This window comes from Eptatretus burgeri, chromosome 5, assembly GCF_056783735.1.
Source record: "Eptatretus burgeri isolate ZD-2024b chromosome 5, Ebu_testis_v1, whole genome shotgun sequence".
Classification (NCBI taxonomy): domain Eukaryota; kingdom Metazoa; phylum Chordata; class Myxini; order Myxiniformes; family Myxinidae; genus Eptatretus; species Eptatretus burgeri.
The window spans coordinates 108,732,477-108,752,085 of NC_140965.1; the positions used below are offsets into that span (position 1 = coordinate 108,732,477).

Genomic DNA, 19,609 nt, shown 5'->3' on the forward strand with positions numbered 1-19,609 from the left:
GTCTGGAGATTGGGCTGGCCATGACAGGGTCTTGATCTGATGGTCCTCCATCCACACCTTGATTGACCTGTCTGTGTGGAATGGAGCATTATCCTGATGGAAAAACCAATCCTCAGAGTTGGGGAACATTGTCAGAGCAGAAGGAAGCAAGTGTTCTTCCAGGACAACCTTCTACGTGGCTTGATTCATGAGTCCTTCACAAAGACAAATCTGCCTGATTCCAGCCTTGCTGAAGCACCCCCAGATCATCACCGATCCTCCACCAAATTTCACAGTTGGTGCGAGACACTGTGGCTTGTAGGCCTCTCCAGGTCTCCATCTAACCATTAGATGACCAGGTGTTTGGAAAAGCTGAAAATTGGACTCATCAGAGAAGATGACCTTACTCCAGTCCTCTACGGTCCAATCCTTATGGTCTTTTGCAAACTTCAGCCTGGCTCTTCTTTGCTTCTCATTGATGAAGGGCTTTTTTTCGAGCTTTGCACGAATTCAGTCCTGCCCCTTGGAGCCTGTTTCGAACCGCCCTCGCCGTGCACTTCACCCCAGCTACCGTTTGCCATTGTTTTTGTCGGTCACTTGATGTCATCCTACGGTTGTTGAGTGACATTCGAATGAGTTGGCGGTCATCCCAGTCAGTGGAAAGTCGTTTTCGCCCTCTGCCAGTCTGTAGCTTTGTTGTCTCCAATCTCTGCTGCTTGACCTTGTTCTTATGAACCGCTGTCTTTGAAATTTTAAGGGTGGAAGCAACGTGACGATCACTGTATCCCTCTGCCAGTAAAGTCAGAATTGAACCCTTCTTTTCCTCACTCAAAACCTTTCTTTTCAACTATTTTGGCATGGTCAATAGTTATTTTTTTGATTCCAATTACTTTTGAGGTACTACTAGCACTGTTTTTGCCATCCAGCTGGTCCTATTGCAAGAGGATAGTGATGACCACAGCAGTGGTTTTTATACTTTCCTTTGTTAAATCAGATTCGGTTCAGGTGATCACCGAATCAGTACCTCACTAAGTAGAATGAGTGTGCCTGTGTTGGAATTCAACAGACACTGGAATGGAATGGCTGCCATGCATGTAGAGATGCTAATTTAATTTTTTTTTTGAGTGGCCTCTTCTTTTTTTCCAGAGCTGTGTGTGTTTATATATATATATATATATATATATATATATATATATATATATATATATATATATATATATATATATATATAGATAGTTGTGGATTTGATGCAAGGTGAGCTCCGGTATTGTCACCGTTGCCCGGAGCTCTATATGTACACATGTATATATATATATATATATATATATATATATATATATATATATATATATATATATATATATATATATATATATATATATATATTGTTACGGTTCTCGGAACCGTATGCATACAAACATACAGTTGTCCCGAAGTCAGTTATTCATTTAAGTATATGTGGAGATGGAACCTCTCCTCGTGTGTAGTGGGAGGACACTGGGGTGCGTTGCAATGTTTTTCTTAGTTAGATTAATAAATCTTTATTCCCCCTCCATTATGAACCACAGTACCTTCCTCTCGCATGGGCTGAACAAACAATTGTTCGCCCACTCGCCCAACCGGCGACTCACTGTCAGAGGAAAAATCCTCTTGCAGTAGTTCCTTTTTGGTGAGTCCGCACGTGTGGAGTGAGTGGGCTTCCCTGTATGGCTGAAACCCCACCCAGAAAGGGTGGACCCATGGAAGCCCCGTCCAATAAAGGTGGACAATGACGTCAGCTTCACCAAGGCCCATCCCCGCTGAGGGAGATCAATAAATTACGAAGTGTGCTGAGAGAGTCTGAGGTTTCGTTGGTAGAGTGCTGAGAGAGTCGGAGCGTTTGTGCTGAGAGGGTGAGCGAGTAAGCTGGAAAGTGAGTCGTCTTGAGGGTGAGCCGGAAAGTGAGTCGTCTTGAGAGTGAGCTGTAAACCCTGATCCCCGCCTCGGACTCCGCTCTACCCGACCCGGGCTCATTCGCAGACACGGTTTCCACGCGTGCAGCCTAGGACCGAGCCGCACGACCATTGACTGGTGCCGCACCAGCGAGCACCCCTTCCCTCCAATGTTCAGGTGCCTGAAGGAACTGCACCCTCAGCTCACCTCCCTCTCTGGCTGCGGGGGTCCTTTGCCAACATCTGGGTTTCTTTTTGTCTTAGTGTGCGTCTGAGTGTGTGGTGCCGTCTTTAAGTAGAACTTCATAAGTGTTTTTCGTTGATCATTGTAAATCTTGCCTGTTGTATTCCCGCGTATGTCTGCTCTGTGTCCTTCTTTTGTCAGGGCTTGTAAATAAATTATTGCAGAAATGTTCCCAGTTCGTTTCTGTCTTTTCCTTCATTGGTCCAGCATGGTTCGGATCTGACGTTAGCCGGGTCTTTATCCGCGATAATCTGTTCATTTTAGCCGGTACGTTCTTGGTAGTTCCACTCAGCTGCATCTGAACTGGAAAGGTAGTTGGTAATTGGTAGAGTGATCCAGTTCGGGCAAGACGTACTGAGGGCGTGGTTCCCCGGTATACGACAACACGTGGTTAATTCGGTAAATTGGTTTGAGACAAAAAGACCCGATGCTACACAGTGGAGGTATTGCCGTCCACGGTCGGTTAAGCGACCCGCTGCGTCACCCATGAGCGACGGCCTACAATTCCGGAGAGTCAAGTGGGAATCGACGTAACTTTCCCCACCTCGTGGTCGTTGTCGCCACCGGACCTCCGGCCTGCAACAGTTTGGTAGTCAGGAGTGGGGATCTCGAACCCCATGCCTCCACAAATAAATTTATGGGATACCAACTCGCAACAGTTTGGTAGTCAGGAGTGGGGATCTCGAACCCCACGCCTCCACAAATAAATTTACGGGACACCAAACTGGCAACAGTTTGGTGTCAGGAGTTCGGATCTCGCACCCTCCGCCTCCAGAGAGAAATTTACTGGTTCAGACCAGGGGTGTGCTTGACAACCACCCCCCCCCCCATTTCACTCCGAAATTAAGAGCAGCCAAATTTTATTTAACTCTCGGTACGAACCATGGCGGACCAAGACGAGCTGATACAGGTGGGTTCTGAGATAATGTTAATAGAATCCGTGGCTCAAGACGACATTTGTGAGGGAGGTCTTTCCCTGCAGCCAAACCCAGCAGTAGCATTGGGGGCAACGGTGACAATGCCGGAGCTCACCTTGCATCAAATTTCCCCCATGGAGGACCGAACAATCCCTGTTTGTGGCTGATTGAATGTGGCGGATCGCCTGATCATGGGTTTGCGCCCGATCGTGGCGGATCGGCTCCGCCCTGGCCACTTGACATGAACGAGTTGGTGGAGATACTGACACAAATGAAGGGGGATTTACAAAAACGCATGGACTGGAATACTCAAACAATGAATGCGAATGCGCAAGCAATGAGGAGTGGTATGCAAGCAAGAAGAGGTGAAATGGAAAACATGGGAAGAGTCTTACGAACAAGCTGGAAGGCAGGGCTGGCAGAGGTAAAAGGGCGAAATGGAAAACATGGGTCAGAATTTTGCAAATGGGATCGGGACTGAACATGGAGAAATGACCGAGTCGAGGGGGAGTGTGGAGGCTGTTCGGAGTGCAATGACGATGGGCAAGGTCGAGGTAACGAGTGACACCATGATAATTGAGGGAGAAACCTGGAAACTCAGACAGGGGATGACGGAAGTAATATTAGAGATGCAGAAATTAGAAGAGGTTGATGAATTGTACGAAATTAAAGAGGAGCACACACACATAGAACTGGTAGAGGACATTGGGGTTGAGCTTGTGGAATGTATTGGGACCCAATGTGAAAGTCGGATTAACCTCTCACAGGAACAAGGGGAGACGATATGCTCCCTCGAGGCAGACCATGACTTAGGTGAGCCCGGTAAGACCGTATGAGGTGGAGCCGTTGCAAGATGTGAAACATGCCCAGCTTTGGGGGGATAGAAGCCCCGGGTTCTCGTGGGCTAACACAAGTCCCCGAAGTGATTGTCCCGGAGTGTGTGCCAGAAGTTAAGTATCGTGCAAATGACATGGTATGTGTGAGTGTCCGTGAGGAAATGGGACACGGACCGACCCAGACGCAGTGCCGGATTTACCATGTGGGGGGCCGTGGGCACAATGATTGTGGCGGGACCCCAAATTTGGAGATAAATCAACAACTTAAATTACAACTGCTTTTTCATCAACAACCGAACTTATATCTATAGATTTGGCAGATCCTGATCAGGAATGATTTGGCATACATGTTCACAAATTACCATTAAATCTGACAATATGACAAGATGGACGGATTGTTATTGATATGGCTGGTGACTTATCTATGAGCTGATGATTTATCTATGAGCTCATTCTAAAATCAAATCAAAAAATGCTGTTGCTGCAAGGGTAAGAGAGAGATGGACTAATATAAGAAAATAACAAATGACGCACTGTCATTAATCATACTATGAACTTCCACTAAAAATCTTCTAACTTCTAAAAACCCTCTGGGCAAGAGAAATCCGAAATGGTGATTAATAGCCGACTTCCAGTGACCGCAAATATACGGCAGTATCATCCACATCAATGAACATACACACGGTGCCTTAATCAATGGACAAACTTCCTGCGCGACTTTGCAGCAGCGAACTTGGATATGACACTGTCAACCTGCATGGGATTGAGCACATCGGATTCGGTTGAAATGATAGTCAGATTGACCAGTCTCTGCTGCCCCATCGTGGAGCGAAGATGGTTCTTGATAAGCTTGAGTTTCGAAAACGAGTGCTCCCTGGAGCAGTTCGACACCATCAGTGAGAGGTAAATCCGAACCAGCACTTCCATGTTTGGGAAAGTATCGGTGAGTTTTCGATCGATGAGAAAACTGTACATCTCGAGTTCAGTATGGCCCGAGTCTGGCTCTGATTCCATCATGGCTTGAAACTGAATCATTTCTTCTGTGAGGTCAGGTGATAGATCTTCCCGATACAGCTCGACGAGCTTCGAGCATGACTCTCGAATCTGCTCCACTTCAATTTGAACAAGAGCACGCAGGAATCCAAATCTGTCACTCATCTCGCTGTAAGCGTACGTACGTCGATCACTGCAACGTATCCACTGATGCGAAAGGACTCCTTGGCGTCTAGTTCTACTTCTGGAGTGTGTCCGTAGTCCAAGGGAGCGAGGCGGGCATTACGCTTTTGTCTACGTGATCCGCGAGCGAATTCCTCCGTACCTGAGCGCTCCACTCCGTCAACAACGAATGTATCAAACTGATCGCGTAATGACTGCACAAAGCTCGCCAGTGACTTGAGGAGCTGCACGGCTGTGTTGAGATCGGTAGCTTGCGACTGAAGGGTTTTACTCGTACGATAAAATCTACCAAGGACAGTAGACCAGAAACCAGCATAGAACCCTATCTCAAGCGTGCACATCGTTTGGTGAAGTGTCTCGGCGGTGTTTCTCGTTTCACTATTCAGTTGTTCATCCTTTGCGATTTCATCAAGAACATCCATGATTTTGCTGTAACCATCTACAAGAGCTCGGTTGCATCAGAATGAGCCGACCAGCGAGTGTCGCTGAGGCGCTTTGGTACTTTGGCTTTCAGGGCGTCAAATAATCTGGTTGCAGACCTTTGGCTTTTAGGGCATCAAATAATCTGGCGAAGCGTGACGTGGAAGCTGTAAAAAATACATACACTTGTTCCAGGAATTTAAAGAATTCTGCTGCAGGTCTACAGCATCCCACGGCCGACTGACCGACTCAGTTCAGTGAGTGCGTCACGCATGGCACAAATATTGCGAGAGGATTCTCCTGTTTGATCTTTCCCTGCATCCCATCGTATCGGCCACTCATATTAGATGCGTTATCGTAAGACTGTTCTCGGCAGTTAGCGATGTCCAATCCAGTGGCTTTCAAAAAATCCAGTAATGCCGTTGCTTGCTGGAGTCCAGTGTGTCCTGTTTTGCTTAGAAAGGTCATGAAATGCTCCACTGGCGCCTCGTTCTCGATGTATCGGTAAAATAACTGTGAGCTGGTCGATGTGGCTTATGTCAGGAGTGGAGCCCTGGATTTGTGCCTGTCGTCACCGAAGCCGCTCATTGTGGTTTCTGCAGCTGGTAGGTACCGAGTAACCGAGATATTGTCAGAGTGCACGTGGGATGTACCAGAATCACGAACAACAAGTATGTTTCACACACCTGGAACATAGAAAGTCACACAGTGTTACCGTGCTGTGCGCACCAGTAAGCAGGGTACTGACGGCGTTCCCTGCCAGTTGCAGTTTCATTGTGTACATTACAACCCCTGCCAGCCGTGTGCTGTGCTGGCCTGGCCTAGTTTTACCACATCGACTTTCACCTTTTCACCTCTCCTCTGGCTGGACCTCTGTATTCCGTCTGTTCCTGCTGGGCTCTGGTGGGCTGTGCCGTAGTTAGTTGACCACGCTCAACCATCCGAAAAATCAATGATCGATCCAAAAAAAGATCCAAATGTGGGCCCCCAATGCCCGAGGCTTTCCCCGGGAATTTTTGACCACGTTGGATCCGTTCTGTGGACCGTGAAAGAAACGGCTTGAAAAAGCCTAAGCTTGAAAAGGACCCTCACAATGATGGACAATTTTGAAAAGATATCCTTACAAAGACTTTACAATCTTCATTCACCAACAATAAAACTTTAGAAGCACATTTTCAAGGGATTTTCAAAATGTCATCGAAACTGTTGGGGGGCCCCGGTGCATGGTCCCAGCTGGCCACCCCTAAATCCGGTAGCGCCCAGACGGGAGACGTGTGTCTTGTAACGGACGGAACTATTTCGGGAACCACGCCGGCTCTGCGGGACGCCACATGCGAGGTCCCTTCCATATTTTGTGAACGGCCCAAGCGCGTGTGTTTGCGTGATTGGGAGCTGGCGGTAAAACGTTCCGCGCTTGGTCCAAGACCAAGCGTAGTTGGTAGTTGGTGGAGTGATCCGGTTTGGGCAAGACATACCGAGAGCGTGGTTCCCTGGTAGGTGACACCACGTGGTTAATTAGGTAAATTGGTTCTGGACAAAAGACCCTACGCTACGCGGTAGAGGTATTGGCGTCCATCGTCGGTTAAGCGACCGTCACGTGATTAAGTGACCGTTACGCGACTGTCACAGGATTAAGTGACCGTTAAGCGACCGTCACAGGAATAAGCCGTGTCAGGGGATTACCCATGAGCGACGGCCTACAATTCCGGAGAATGCGGTGGGAAACGACGTAACTTTCCCCACCTCGTGGTCATTCTCGCCACCGGAACTCCGGCCCGCAACAATATATATATATATATATATATATATATATATATATATATATATATATATATATATATATATATATATATATATATATATTTTCCTTTGGTATTTTTTGTTATTTTTGCTTTTTAACTTTTTTCTACTTCTTTACTCTCAAAATTGTATTCCTTATATGGACATATCTTGGCTCCTTATGATAGCAATATCTATATTTTCAGGTGTTTGTGTATATGTGTGTGTTTTGTGTGTGTTTGTCTGCCTGTGCAGTATGTGTTTCTTTGTGTATGTATTTGTTTGTGTGCTTATTTGTGCATTTGTATGTTTTTCCTTTATGGCAATCCTTCACACCTCGATGCCCCAACCTTTGGGTGTATGTACTTCAGAATCTGGGCAAGGTTTTAAGCTACAACACGTAGGCCTTGCTGTCCATTTTGAGGCCACCAAAGGCTTCTATAAAGTATATATTGGGATGTGGGGTCAGGCAGTACTTCCGCCGGCTCGCAGGCAAAAGGTCACCAACAGGAGGCCAATAACTCCATCACTTTTCAACGTTCAACACGTACCGAAACCCCCGCCGGAAAAAGCTCGTCCAGCCGGACAGCGCCGGGTATCCCACTTTCTAGCCGGATGGTGCTGGTATCCCTATTCCCCTGCTTGGCAGCGCCGGCTATCCTCCCTACCCAGCCGGACAGCACCGGACAGCCCCTGCTGACTGATTATAATTCTACATCATCGTTGTTGCAATGAATAGTCAATCTACTCGTTTTGGCTTATTTTGACTTCATTGTATTGCCCTTTTTATATAAATCTTAATGTGGCTATCACATGAGCTTTTGTTGTTTTTAACATTGCAGTTAAGTTATTTGACGAATTTGAGAAAAGCAGGGAATAGAGATTATACCGAACTGTTTAAACATGTAATAATATGGATACATTTAATGAAGACAAGTTGCGAAAAAACCGTCGCCAAGACAGTTTGGAGAAATTGTTGACCTTCATTTTATGGTTGGAAGTAGATCAAACATTCTTTTTACCCGTATAAGAAACAATAATGCTGGCCATGGCCGTAGACTCTGCAGCTAAAGAACCACGATGTGAGCGAATAATTAAGGGTTTTTGTCCCTTATGTACAAGTTTAAGTTGCGGGCAAGCTCTGATCCTCTCTCAGTCTGCATTATAGGCACGCCGCGAACCAGCTCACATTGATGTCATCTTGGAGCATTGACATGGTTGTTATGGTAAAATTATAGTGATGTAAGTTCATGCCAAAATAATGAGGTAAACCAGAAATCAGCAACCCTATTTTTGGTCCAATCACCTGACAAGACCTCCTGCAACATCGCAAAGAGCTTTCAATGTTGTTCTCTTTTGAAAGCCATATTTACACATCGGCGTTGATTAACTTGCCACCAGTCATCAGCACAAATCAGGACCAGTTACGAAGTGAAAAGTCCATGCCAACTGTGAAATAGTTCAATGAATTGCCATTCTTTTTTTGGAATAGGGGTAAATATTGAAACCGTGCATACGAATGTGAATCGTTTATTGCACGGACAAATACAATTCCACATTTACTCGAAGACATCAAATAGGGGTTATAGTTTATGTCCTATTGTTAAAGAAGGTTTATAATCTGACATGAATATCAAGACATCCCATATGTAGTAGGAAAATGTAATAAGAGGATATAGAAAAAAAAAGTGACTCAGATGAGCACAGAAGCAGAAGATTTAGTGAGGAAAGCCCCAGCTGGTTAAAGCGCGAGGATGGTGAGTGAGATCATTGCCATGGCTGAGCGGATTTTAATTGTCAGGAATTTGCATTGATTCCTGAAGCAGGTAGGCCTTCACAGTAGATAAAAGGAAAGGGGCCCTCGTTCCGTCATTGTCCCGGCATGCCGGCGGCAGTAGCAGCAGCAGCCAATGACTCACTCTTTCCTTTCCAATACACTACTGTGGCAGGGTTACGCAGAAGGTTGGAGCTGTTGAGAAATGAGGTGAGGGGTGCTGTTGGGGGCAACAGCAGTGAGATGAAGGAAGTCCTGCTTATGACAGCAGGCGATGCCAAGTGTTTTTCTTTGGGTGTTCTTTATGGTGAATCATCTGGGGTTTAAATAGACTTGGTAAATCACTTGACGCAGTCCATCCTATGCACGTGAATCTGAAAATTGAATGATATCATCGAGGAAAGCACGGCAAAGCAAGCGTGACCATAAGGAAGGATATTTAAACCAAGAGAAACATCTACTCGCAGATGCCTTTGGCATGCTCTATTACACAGGAATCAGAGCACGAGATCGTGTCATGACCTCCTGAGACAGGTAGACATAAAGGAATGAATTATGCATGAAGATGAGGGAATGATTTTACCATTCATAGAGAATCACGGTTGAATAAGAGTTCAGATATTTTATAGTTTCCTTTGTGAAATTGTTGAAAAATGAGACAAATAGTTGTTTTAATGTCTCAGAGTTTCGAAGGTTTTTAAAGATAATGTGAATGTGGTGCTGCATTACTCGTCATATATTACAATTCCAGCCAAGCAACTGCCTGGCTTCTAGTGGCCAGAATTCCAACTATTTTCTTGCTTGATCTTTATACCTTACCACATTTTTATATCATACATTGTATGAAATGAATAATTTTGCAATGTATCATTTTCAAGAACACTTGTGCACACACCGCAAGCCCTGCGGAACTTCATGATTTCAATGCCAGTCTTCCTCTCAAGAAACAATTTCTCTACGATGCAAGTCTAAGCATTCTCTTTTGTTTGTATAACTTTGGCAAGACCATTAAACATATATCCCTCCTTGCCCCCATCACCCCAACCCCGCAGCATGTGCTGATTCAGTTGAGGCTGATGTGATATTTGTGGTTCCTGGCGATGCAGCGATCCCAAAGTCCATTTCTCGCCGTCTGCGCCACTTCCTGGTGGCTCTTGCCTCTGCATTACCAATATATCGTTCAGGCACACGCATCGCCGTGATGCAGTATACAAGTTCTGCAGAAACGGAGATCCCACTTGTTCACTACACCGACGAACAGACTTTGGAAGATGCCATCAAGGCCATGCCTATAATGCCTGGCGTGCAGACAAATGTCGGTGAGAAATCTTGTTTCCTTCAGTATTTTCTGTAGACAATATATCCAGACATTAAAGGTCATGGAAAATAAAGTCTATGAGCCTCGTATAATGATAGGGTTTAAGATAACAGGTAGACAATGAAAAAGTAGTCAAACAGAATGATGTCAGTCGGTGCGTGGTCTGCCGTGAGCTCAAGTGGTGAGATGCCACCCTGGAGGGAAATAGGGTTCAACGTAAGTGGTGATGTGATTCTTCGAGAAAGAAATAGACTAGAGAAACAGTCGAGTCGCAATGGTCAGCTTAAGGCTGAATCTGCTTCGTAAGGCACCCAAACACAGAATGTGTTTATGTACTGAACGAGGTCTAAACCCTGTAGGTAATCAATATGGGATATTTAACACAATTTAGACACCCAGGGGGTAGCCAATCTCAGTGAAACGGTTTTATTCAGCACCGCACGACGTGGAGGCAAAGCAGATGCATATTCTTATGAAATACAAATTGATTAAGACAGGCAAGATGACATCAAAGGAGAATCCCAAAGAAAAGAACTAAATGACATTGAATAAATAACACTTAAAAATCCAGGAAGATTAATTTTATAAAGCAGAGGCACCACATACATACACACAAATCATCCACACGAAATCAGAGCAGGTTTTGAGGTAGACAATGTCTTGATCATTTTGAGAGTCTTCATCACAAAACCTACAGGGTGGTACAACGGAGAGCTGCCAACCGGCATTGGAGCACCACCTGGGAGATCGAAGAGCTGCCACAGAAAAATAAAACAGAGATATATATATATATATATATATATATATATATATATATATATATATATATATATATATATATATATATATATATATATATATATATATATATATATATATGTGAAAGAAAAGCCCTCCCTTTTTAGTTTCCAGCAACCCTTCCCCCTCTTTTGGGGGTTACATCAGCCCACTCTCAGACGCTGTTCTAGCACTGTCCCCCATGCCAGTGGTTGTTGCCAATCGCAAGGCATAGACAAACCCACCCCCCCCCCCAGCGGTGGCATGAAATACAACTCTGTTGACATTGATCTTGATTCAGAAAATGCTTCTAAATCCTTACCATTAATAGAAACGGTGCTAATACCTTAGTTCTAACTTTGATCCCCCCACCCATCCCATGAACATGTAACAATATGTTTATAATGCAAGCACTCCATCACCATTGTTCTTCATCTGGTGTCTTCACCATTAATGCAAAGCATTCCATATTTTTCTCTTCTTTGATGGAAAACAGGACACTTCGAATGGCAACATGAAATATGGACACCAAACTCGGTTTATGTTAAAAGGGAAGACAGCATCTGCACGGGGTTAATATGAAAGATGTGTGTTATGTGCCGACTAGTTAGTTACAGGTGGTTATAGGCTTCCAGGTGGGAAGGTGACGGATTTTTTGATTTTGATGCCTTTCTTGTGCGATGTGTGTAGGCCGTGCGTTGGCTCAGGTGTTGCCTCAACTCATGCCGAGCCAAGCTGGACCAAGAGTTGGGGCAGCACGTGCTGCTGTGGTGTTCATGGCAGGGCCATCCTGGGACCCTATAGTGGAGTCGGCCAAGGAACTCCAAAAAGCAGGCATTGAAGTGTTTGCTGTTGGTACGGAGGATAATCTCACTTTGACAATAGTTTTTGCTTTGCCAAGACTACATACCTCAATGTCAATGTTTGCATGCCTGCTGTTGTCAAGATCTGAATATATTAAATGTAATACTTACCTGCATTACTTATGTAAGGTGGAAGCTTTGTTCAGTTGATTATTTTGTTCCAAATTATCTTTTAGTCTTTGGATATAACAATGTGGGTTCATATCATTGGCAATGTCTTGGTTCTTTACAGTGAGCAAACGTATCCTTGGTTTGTTTTATATCCTTTGAAATGAGGACTTCATCTACCTATTTGGTTCATTTGATAATCTCGGAAATATATTCAGGTGTTTGTGTGTTAGTTTGTTACTCTTTCACGACAGCACTGTAGCATCTCGAGGCCCCAACCTTTGGATGTCGGAATTTTAGAATCTGGCAAGGTTTTAAGCTACAACAGGTTGCCCTTGATGTCCGTTTTGATGCCACCAAAGGCCGCTATATAGTGTATATTGGGATGTGGTGTCAGGTAGTGCTGCCGCAGGTAAAAGGTAGCCACCGTCGCTTTTCATTACCCAATGAATCCTGAAAGCACCACCAGGAAAAGCTCATCCAGCAGGGCAGCACCAGGTATCCCTCCTCCCCATCCACCCCCTCACCTCCATGCAGTGCCAGGTAGCCACTCAAGTATGTCATAAGCTGTGGTATTTTCTCATAAAGAATGTATTGATGCTATGCAGACAAAAACGGAAATTAACGTATTGGTCTCATAACTGCTCAAAGAGTCATGTATTGAAAGATATTATAAAGCACTTTGAAATTCGGTTTGCTCGGCATGTCCAGGTAGAACATTTTACACTTAAACCTAATGAACTATCCTGACACTAATCAAACACACACACACACACACACACACACACACACACACACACACACACACACACACACACACACACACACACACACACACACACCCTGTTGTAGTCATGCACCCACAATTGCATAACACTGACCAATCACTCTCTTGACCAGCAGGTTAAAAAAACTTATTGATGCAACTAACACGGTAAGTCGTTATTGCCCATCGATATGCGTCACTCGTAAGGATGTTGTAGTATTTTATGGTCCATACAGAAGTACCCAGCAATGCCACATTTAATTCATTAAATGATGATGATGATGACTTTTTCGTGCGTATTTGTTTTTCGTACGTCTCACCTACATTGTTTCTTTTCAGGCCTTGGGGCGGCTGGCGAGGCACAATTGAAATTGGTTGCTTCAAGTCCATTACATGTTTTCCAAGCCAGGAACTCAGAGGCGCTGCCTGAGATGCTGAGGAACCTCACAGCGAAATTTTGCGCAGGCCTACAAATGCAACTGGAGAAGCTGAGACTTGGCGAGATCGGTGGGTGATTCTATTCCGTAACATGATAGTCATCTCAGAGGTGTGAAAGCACAGTTTTATGTCTGTGTGCACTACATCTCAAAGGAGCGACAGACACTAAGTAACAAATTTCCCTGCAAACATTAACAGTCAACCACAGTGTTTGGATTTGCACCATATTTAGACCAATGTAGGGCAGATATGAAGATTACGACCTTAGTGAAGGTCAAAAATGAGCCAACTGTGTTTTTGCCCTTGACTTCTTCTTGTTGTACTTGGACACGTGTCTTGGCACTTCCGTTGAAACTTGCCGGGTCACTCAGGGTGCATTTTGTTTGAGGATCCCACAGCATGACAGGTGTGAAATCATCTGGGGCTCCTCTTGGCAGTCACTTATCATCGAGTCACTGCTGTATCCCTAATTATTTATGGATACATTGCAGCATCCTACCCTCGCGAGTATGTGGTTAAGACATCGCCATTCTTGACAGTGTTCGTTCAATCCTGCTGGCCTGCCTTCTGTGGGCTGCAGCTCCCAATTGGTGGTGTCATAATCGCCGATCAGCCTTTTGCACCACATTAGGATCCTTGTGAAATCAGGATCCAGATCGAGGGGTTGTGTGGTGGTGGGGAAACTCTTTCTCGACTTCAGCTTGCTCTGTGATGGAAACTGATTGTATAATGGATGTCCTATATCTGTGCTTTGCTTAAGACATTCCCTTCTGCTGTAAACCGCTCACCTTGTGTTGGGTGGAGTGATGCAATACAGGAGATGAGGATTTTTCACATTGGTTGGTTTAAGACATCTGTTAACACAATGACAGTGAGCGTTGGGCATATAATCAAGTTTACTCGCATGTGCTGATCGCTCCCATACTGTACGTCGATATTCTGTGGTTGCATAACAGAGGGCAAGAATGGTGGTCCTTAATGGTGAAGGGTAAGCACCCGACTTTGAATTACCCAGTTTGTGCAGAATGCTAATTTCAGGTATTTACCTTGGCTTTCACTTTCTCGATGTACTTCTTGTAAGTCAATGAGCGGTCAAGAATGACCCCAAGATAGACTAGATTGGGGGCATTGAGAAAGCTGAGTGCCATTCCATGAGTCTGCGAGTTGTTGTTTCTCCTGTGTCCTTAAATGGAATAACTGGGACTTGGTGGGGTTGGCAACATGGCGAATTTTTGTTTGTTTGACTGTGGTGTACATAAATGTCATCGGCATAAATGAAGCACCTTGTGTTCGGGTACAATGATTGGCCATTCATGTCATAAAGGGTGAGCCAAGACACTTCCTTTGGATAAACCATTCTTTTGTTGCCACCATCGACTGCACTTCCCACAAACTTCCCCAAATAATCGTCAGATTTGAGCAGGCTTTGCATGAGTTCAGTGAATCGATGATCGTTGATCATCTTGTGGATCTTGATGAGAAGTCTGCGATGGTTGACAGTGTCATATGCAGCTGACATCTAAAAATAGGGCCAATACCCCTGGGAACTCACCTGGTAGAATAATGATTCTCAGGAAGAAGTCAGTGTGGGATGGAATCAGAAAAATGTACCAATGAACCAATGTTATGGGACCAATTATTTTAGGGGAATGAACAAACGTTGGTACATCATGGGTGATGAAAGTTGTGGTGATGTTTCATTGGAATTGTGTGTGTAGTTTCTGAGAAGAAAGCAATAACTATTTTGGGGGCGTCAAACCTAGACCCACTTTGACCCCCGTATGCCCCTCTTGACCCTGATTTTCTTATTGTCGTGAACAAACTTTAGTACATCACAGGTGATGAAGGTTGTGATCAAGTTTCATCGTAATTGTGTGTGTGTAGATTTGGAAAAGAAAGCAAATACCTATTTTGAGGGCCAACTCCCCGTAGATCTCTTTCGGGCCCAGATTTACCTCCTTTGGGGGGTCAAACTTGGACCCACTTTGACCCCCGGAAAACCCTCTTAGACACTGATCTTTTTTTAATGCCATGAACAAACTTGATTTGCAACATACCAAATATAATTTCAGCGAAGTATGGTCATAATCCCATGAGCAGCTTCGGAGAAGATGTTGAAAGTCTTTACAGATGGATGGACAGACGGACTGATGACACGCCATCCCATAAGCTCCCTGGAACTATATTCCAGGTGAGCTAGAAATATAGCCCCAGCGCTTTTTTGTAACTAGTCTATGTCCATCCATCCAGTGGGACCGTACTCTGTGCAGAGCATTGCTGCTGCCTAAGCAGTCTCCTTGGCTATTGTGCGCAATCCTGGACGGGTGGCCACTCCAACAGAGGACACCAGCAAGCTGGTACTCTTTTTGCCAACCTCAGAAGGATGACAGGCAGAGTCAACCCCACCTGGTATTAATTCAACAGCCATGGGGGATTTGAACTCAGGATCCTGGGATCCCAAGCCCACCACCCTAACCATGAAGCCAACACGAGGCATATTCTCTTTGTGCTGTGTCAGATTAAGCAATGGTCCCATACATGATTTTCCAGGATGAAAGCCAGCCCGTTCATCGATAAGATCTTGTTTGACATGGCATTAAGCAGTTAAGAATCGGCCATTCAAATAGCTTGTATGTGTGCCACAGCAAAGAGATGAGTTTAAAACTATTAGACTGTGCAGTCTTTTCCTGGCTTCAGCATTGCGATAACACAGGTTGGCGCCAGAACTTCCGGACTTTTCAGCTTGTAAGCCAGTTCCATATGTTGGTTCCAACATGGTTAATTTGTTCCATACAGATATGATCAAAAACAGCAGCTTAGTTGTTCTTAAGTACTCAATACCAATATCCAGCTCTTTCATGGAGAATAGCTTTGTGTAATCAGAGTATTTTCTGGTTCTCTTGCTGACTAATGCACGGTTTAGGTTATTTGGTAGAGGGGCGATGATCTGAGAAGCATTTGCTGGGCAATCTGATTTTCCGTCACATTGTGGTGCTGTCTCGTTTCTGTGTGATCATTCTTAAGCCTTCTGAGAGCTGTGCAGGCTCTGTGTCATGTCTGTAGACTCTATCCGGTCCTGCAATGATTCCCGCCACTCTTCTAACATGGCAATCGTCTTTTCCTCATCTGCTTTGATGGTGGCTTCAGCAAATGGGTCAGAAATAAATATTTACTTGGAACCATTCTGGAACTTTGCAGTGAATGGGGTTAGGCCAGGAATATATGATAGTATGACAGCCCCTTGGTACGTCTTTCTTGGCCGATCAACAGACATGGGGCAGTTCTCATCTTACACTTTAATCCCTTTAATGGCCAAATTCCAATCATATGTGAAACCCTCCTAGTTTCCAGTCTGGCAGTTAAACACAATTGAAAATCATTCTAAACAGGAGTCTTACTGTTTTTAAGGATGTCATAAAGGACACAAACAACAGGCATGAATAACTATTGTAACGTGTTAAATTAGATGGTGTAAAAGACGCTGCATCAATGGTGTTAAACCTCTGAATTTTTCTTCCTACAACTCTTAAAATCCTTATCGTTATTTGAATTGAATTATATACATGAACACTGCAGAACATAAATTGCCTTTTTGGCACTTTCAAAACCCTTCCATTTGAGCAGTGCTTGGACAAAATATTATGGCATTTTACACCACGACCAATCAACTTTGCCACTCGGAGACCCCGCCCATGTCCTTGTTTCTCAAGACCGCTTGGTAATGTGTTCTGTTCTCTGAACTTTCTACTTACTTGCAAAATCGAAGATGTTTCAAGTATATTGGTCAGTCGATTTTGTTATTCTGTCTGTCTGTTTATTGCCTTCAGGTCAGAATTTTAGACCGATCTTCATAAAACTTCACCACATGTTAGAGTTTGTCATAAGGAAGAAGGCTTTTGTTTTTGAGGTCAAAAGGTCAAAATGTCAACATAGGCCAAAGGTCAACAACTTTGGAGAGATTTCTAAAATCCTCAATTTTCATCCGATTGACTTGAAATTTGAAGAGGATTTATATTTCAGGTCAATGAATTCAACCGCCAATTATTTTTAAGGTCAACATCGATCAAAAGGTCAACATATGCCAACAACTAAGGTGGTATTTATAAAGTTCTCAATTTTCATCCGATTGCCTTGAAATTTGAAGAGGATTTATATTTCAGGTCACTGAATTAAACTAGCTAATTATTTTTGAGGTCCACATCGACCATCAGGTCAACACAGGCCAAATTTCGAATATTGTCGATTTTCATCCGATTCACTTGAAATATGAAGAGGAGTTGCATATTTTGTCTTTAAATTCAACCACCAGTTATTTTTGAGGTCAAATTTGTTTTTATGAATTTTGTAACTATCGTGCTCTGCACGACGTCTTTTGTTATTCTGTCTTTCTGTCTGTCTGTTTGTCTGTCTCTCCGTCTGTCTGTTTATCGCTTTCAGGTCACAATTTTAAACTGATCTTCACGAAACTTCAGCACATGGTAGAGTTTGTCAAAAATAAGAAGCCTATTGTTTTTGTGGTCAAAAGGTCAACATAGGCCAAAGGTCAACAACTTTGGTGAGATTTCTAAAATCCTCAATTTTCATCTCAGTGACTTGAAATTTGAAGAGTATTTTCATCTCAGGTCACAGAATTCAACCAACAATTATTTTTGAGGTCCACATAAGCCAGAACGTCAACATAGGCCGAATTTCTAAAATTGTCAATTTTCATCCGATTCACTTGAAATTTGAAGAGGAGTTGCATATTTGGTCATTTAATTCAACGACCAATTTTTTTTGAGGTCAAATTTGTTTCATGGATTTTGCAAGTGTCGTGCTCTGCATGACGTCTTCTTCTTTTTGTTTATATTGTTGAAATGCCAGGGGAATGGCATTGCTTTTGAGGCAATGTATTCCAATGTGTGATTGTTGTGAATGTGTTATCTGGTCCAGCCTGATCTTTTTTCATAAGTTCTCTAGGTTGTCACTTGTAAAGGCAAGATCCAGTTTGAAACCGTGCTTCCAGTGTCCACTGTTAAAGGAAAATGGAAGCTTTTGGTCATACATTATGCTGAGATTATTTGCATCAGTGCAGGACTCCACACTCTCCCCATCTATGTTCATCTCCTTGTGTCCCTATCATGAGCTGTGACTATTAATGTCTCCAATTATCACTCGTCATGTGGAGTGCTTTCTTGCTACGGGGTCATTAAAGGCATAGGGTGTACCAGGGGGTTTATAAACGGATGTGATTTACACTCCATCCACATTTACAGACAGGATTTCGAAGAATTGTTCTCTTCTGTCTTAGATGTAACATTGACGATTGTTCCCAATTTAACAAATATTGCCAATTTTATACTGGACATGTGGCTTTTCAATTACAAGTCATCACAGGTATTTTGGGTCAATTGTGGTGCAGAACTTGGTGAGTCTTTTGCAGGCACAATTAAGGACATGGCCATGGTGTTTCGTGCAAAGACGAGCAATAAGGTCTCTCTTTGCTCTTGAAAACTACGCAGTGTTGACGAAATATCCATCAGAGCCAGTCCTGAAAAAAAGACTCGGGCATAGTACTCCAACTCCTGTCTCGATTTACCAACAGTGGGATGGTGGCATGATTATCGTTCTGGGACTAATTTTGTTAACAGACGTCTTGGATCCAAATCTTTAAAACTGTTTTCTGCAGCGAGATTTGAAACTAAAACCTCGACAAGAGCAATACACTGTTCCCACTACCACACCACCACCATAATCAACAATATCACCAAACAAAGAAAGCCTATTCAATCCAGACATTCTGGAATTGCTCCAAAAGGTGGTGAAAGTTTTTTTTTTTAATCCTCTGCACCTTGTTTGCCACAGAGCTATCATTCTCAATAATAGAAAGTAGCACGGTGACAACAGAGGGAGAGTGAGAACTGTAACTTGATGCCAGAGTGCGTAAACCCACTTGGCCGTGTGTAAAGGAACATTTTGTGCAAAGATTTTGGAAATCCATTTCCAGTCATCAGCAAGCAATTTAGAAAACAACATGGAAAGCAGAAAGCAATTCGAAGCGGCAGGCTCTTCAGCATACTCTTCGTGCAATCTTTACAGCCTATAATGGAGCAAGTATGGGCGTATGTTTCATCTACTCCTCCGAGAGGAATTAACCGAGGAAGCTGAAACTTTCAGGGATTAACGAAGGCACCGTGAAGTTGTGCATGTGCAAGTTTTGTTTGATTCTCATCAAGTTTTGAATTTTATTATTTTTTGACCCATCTTGGAATTTCCTTCCTTTTTGAGGGGTGTGGGTGCAATT

General features: G+C 43.8%; 1 protein-coding gene across 3 annotated transcripts in view; it reads left to right on the top strand.

Annotated features, from left to right (window-relative positions):
- LOC147027132 (collagen alpha-1(XII) chain-like) overlaps positions 1–19,609 on the top strand; it is a 365,482-nt gene that overhangs the window by 49,169 nt on the left and 296,704 nt on the right. For all 3 annotated transcript variants that reach the window (XM_085883313.1, XM_085883312.1, XM_085883314.1), the window contains exons 6-8: positions 10,109–10,375; positions 11,842–12,006; positions 13,228–13,395. In XM_085883313.1, coding sequence (XP_085739439.1) covers positions 10,109–10,375; positions 11,842–12,006; positions 13,228–13,395 — 600 coding nt within the window. The remainder of the gene's footprint in view (positions 1–10,108; positions 10,376–11,841; positions 12,007–13,227; positions 13,396–19,609) is intronic.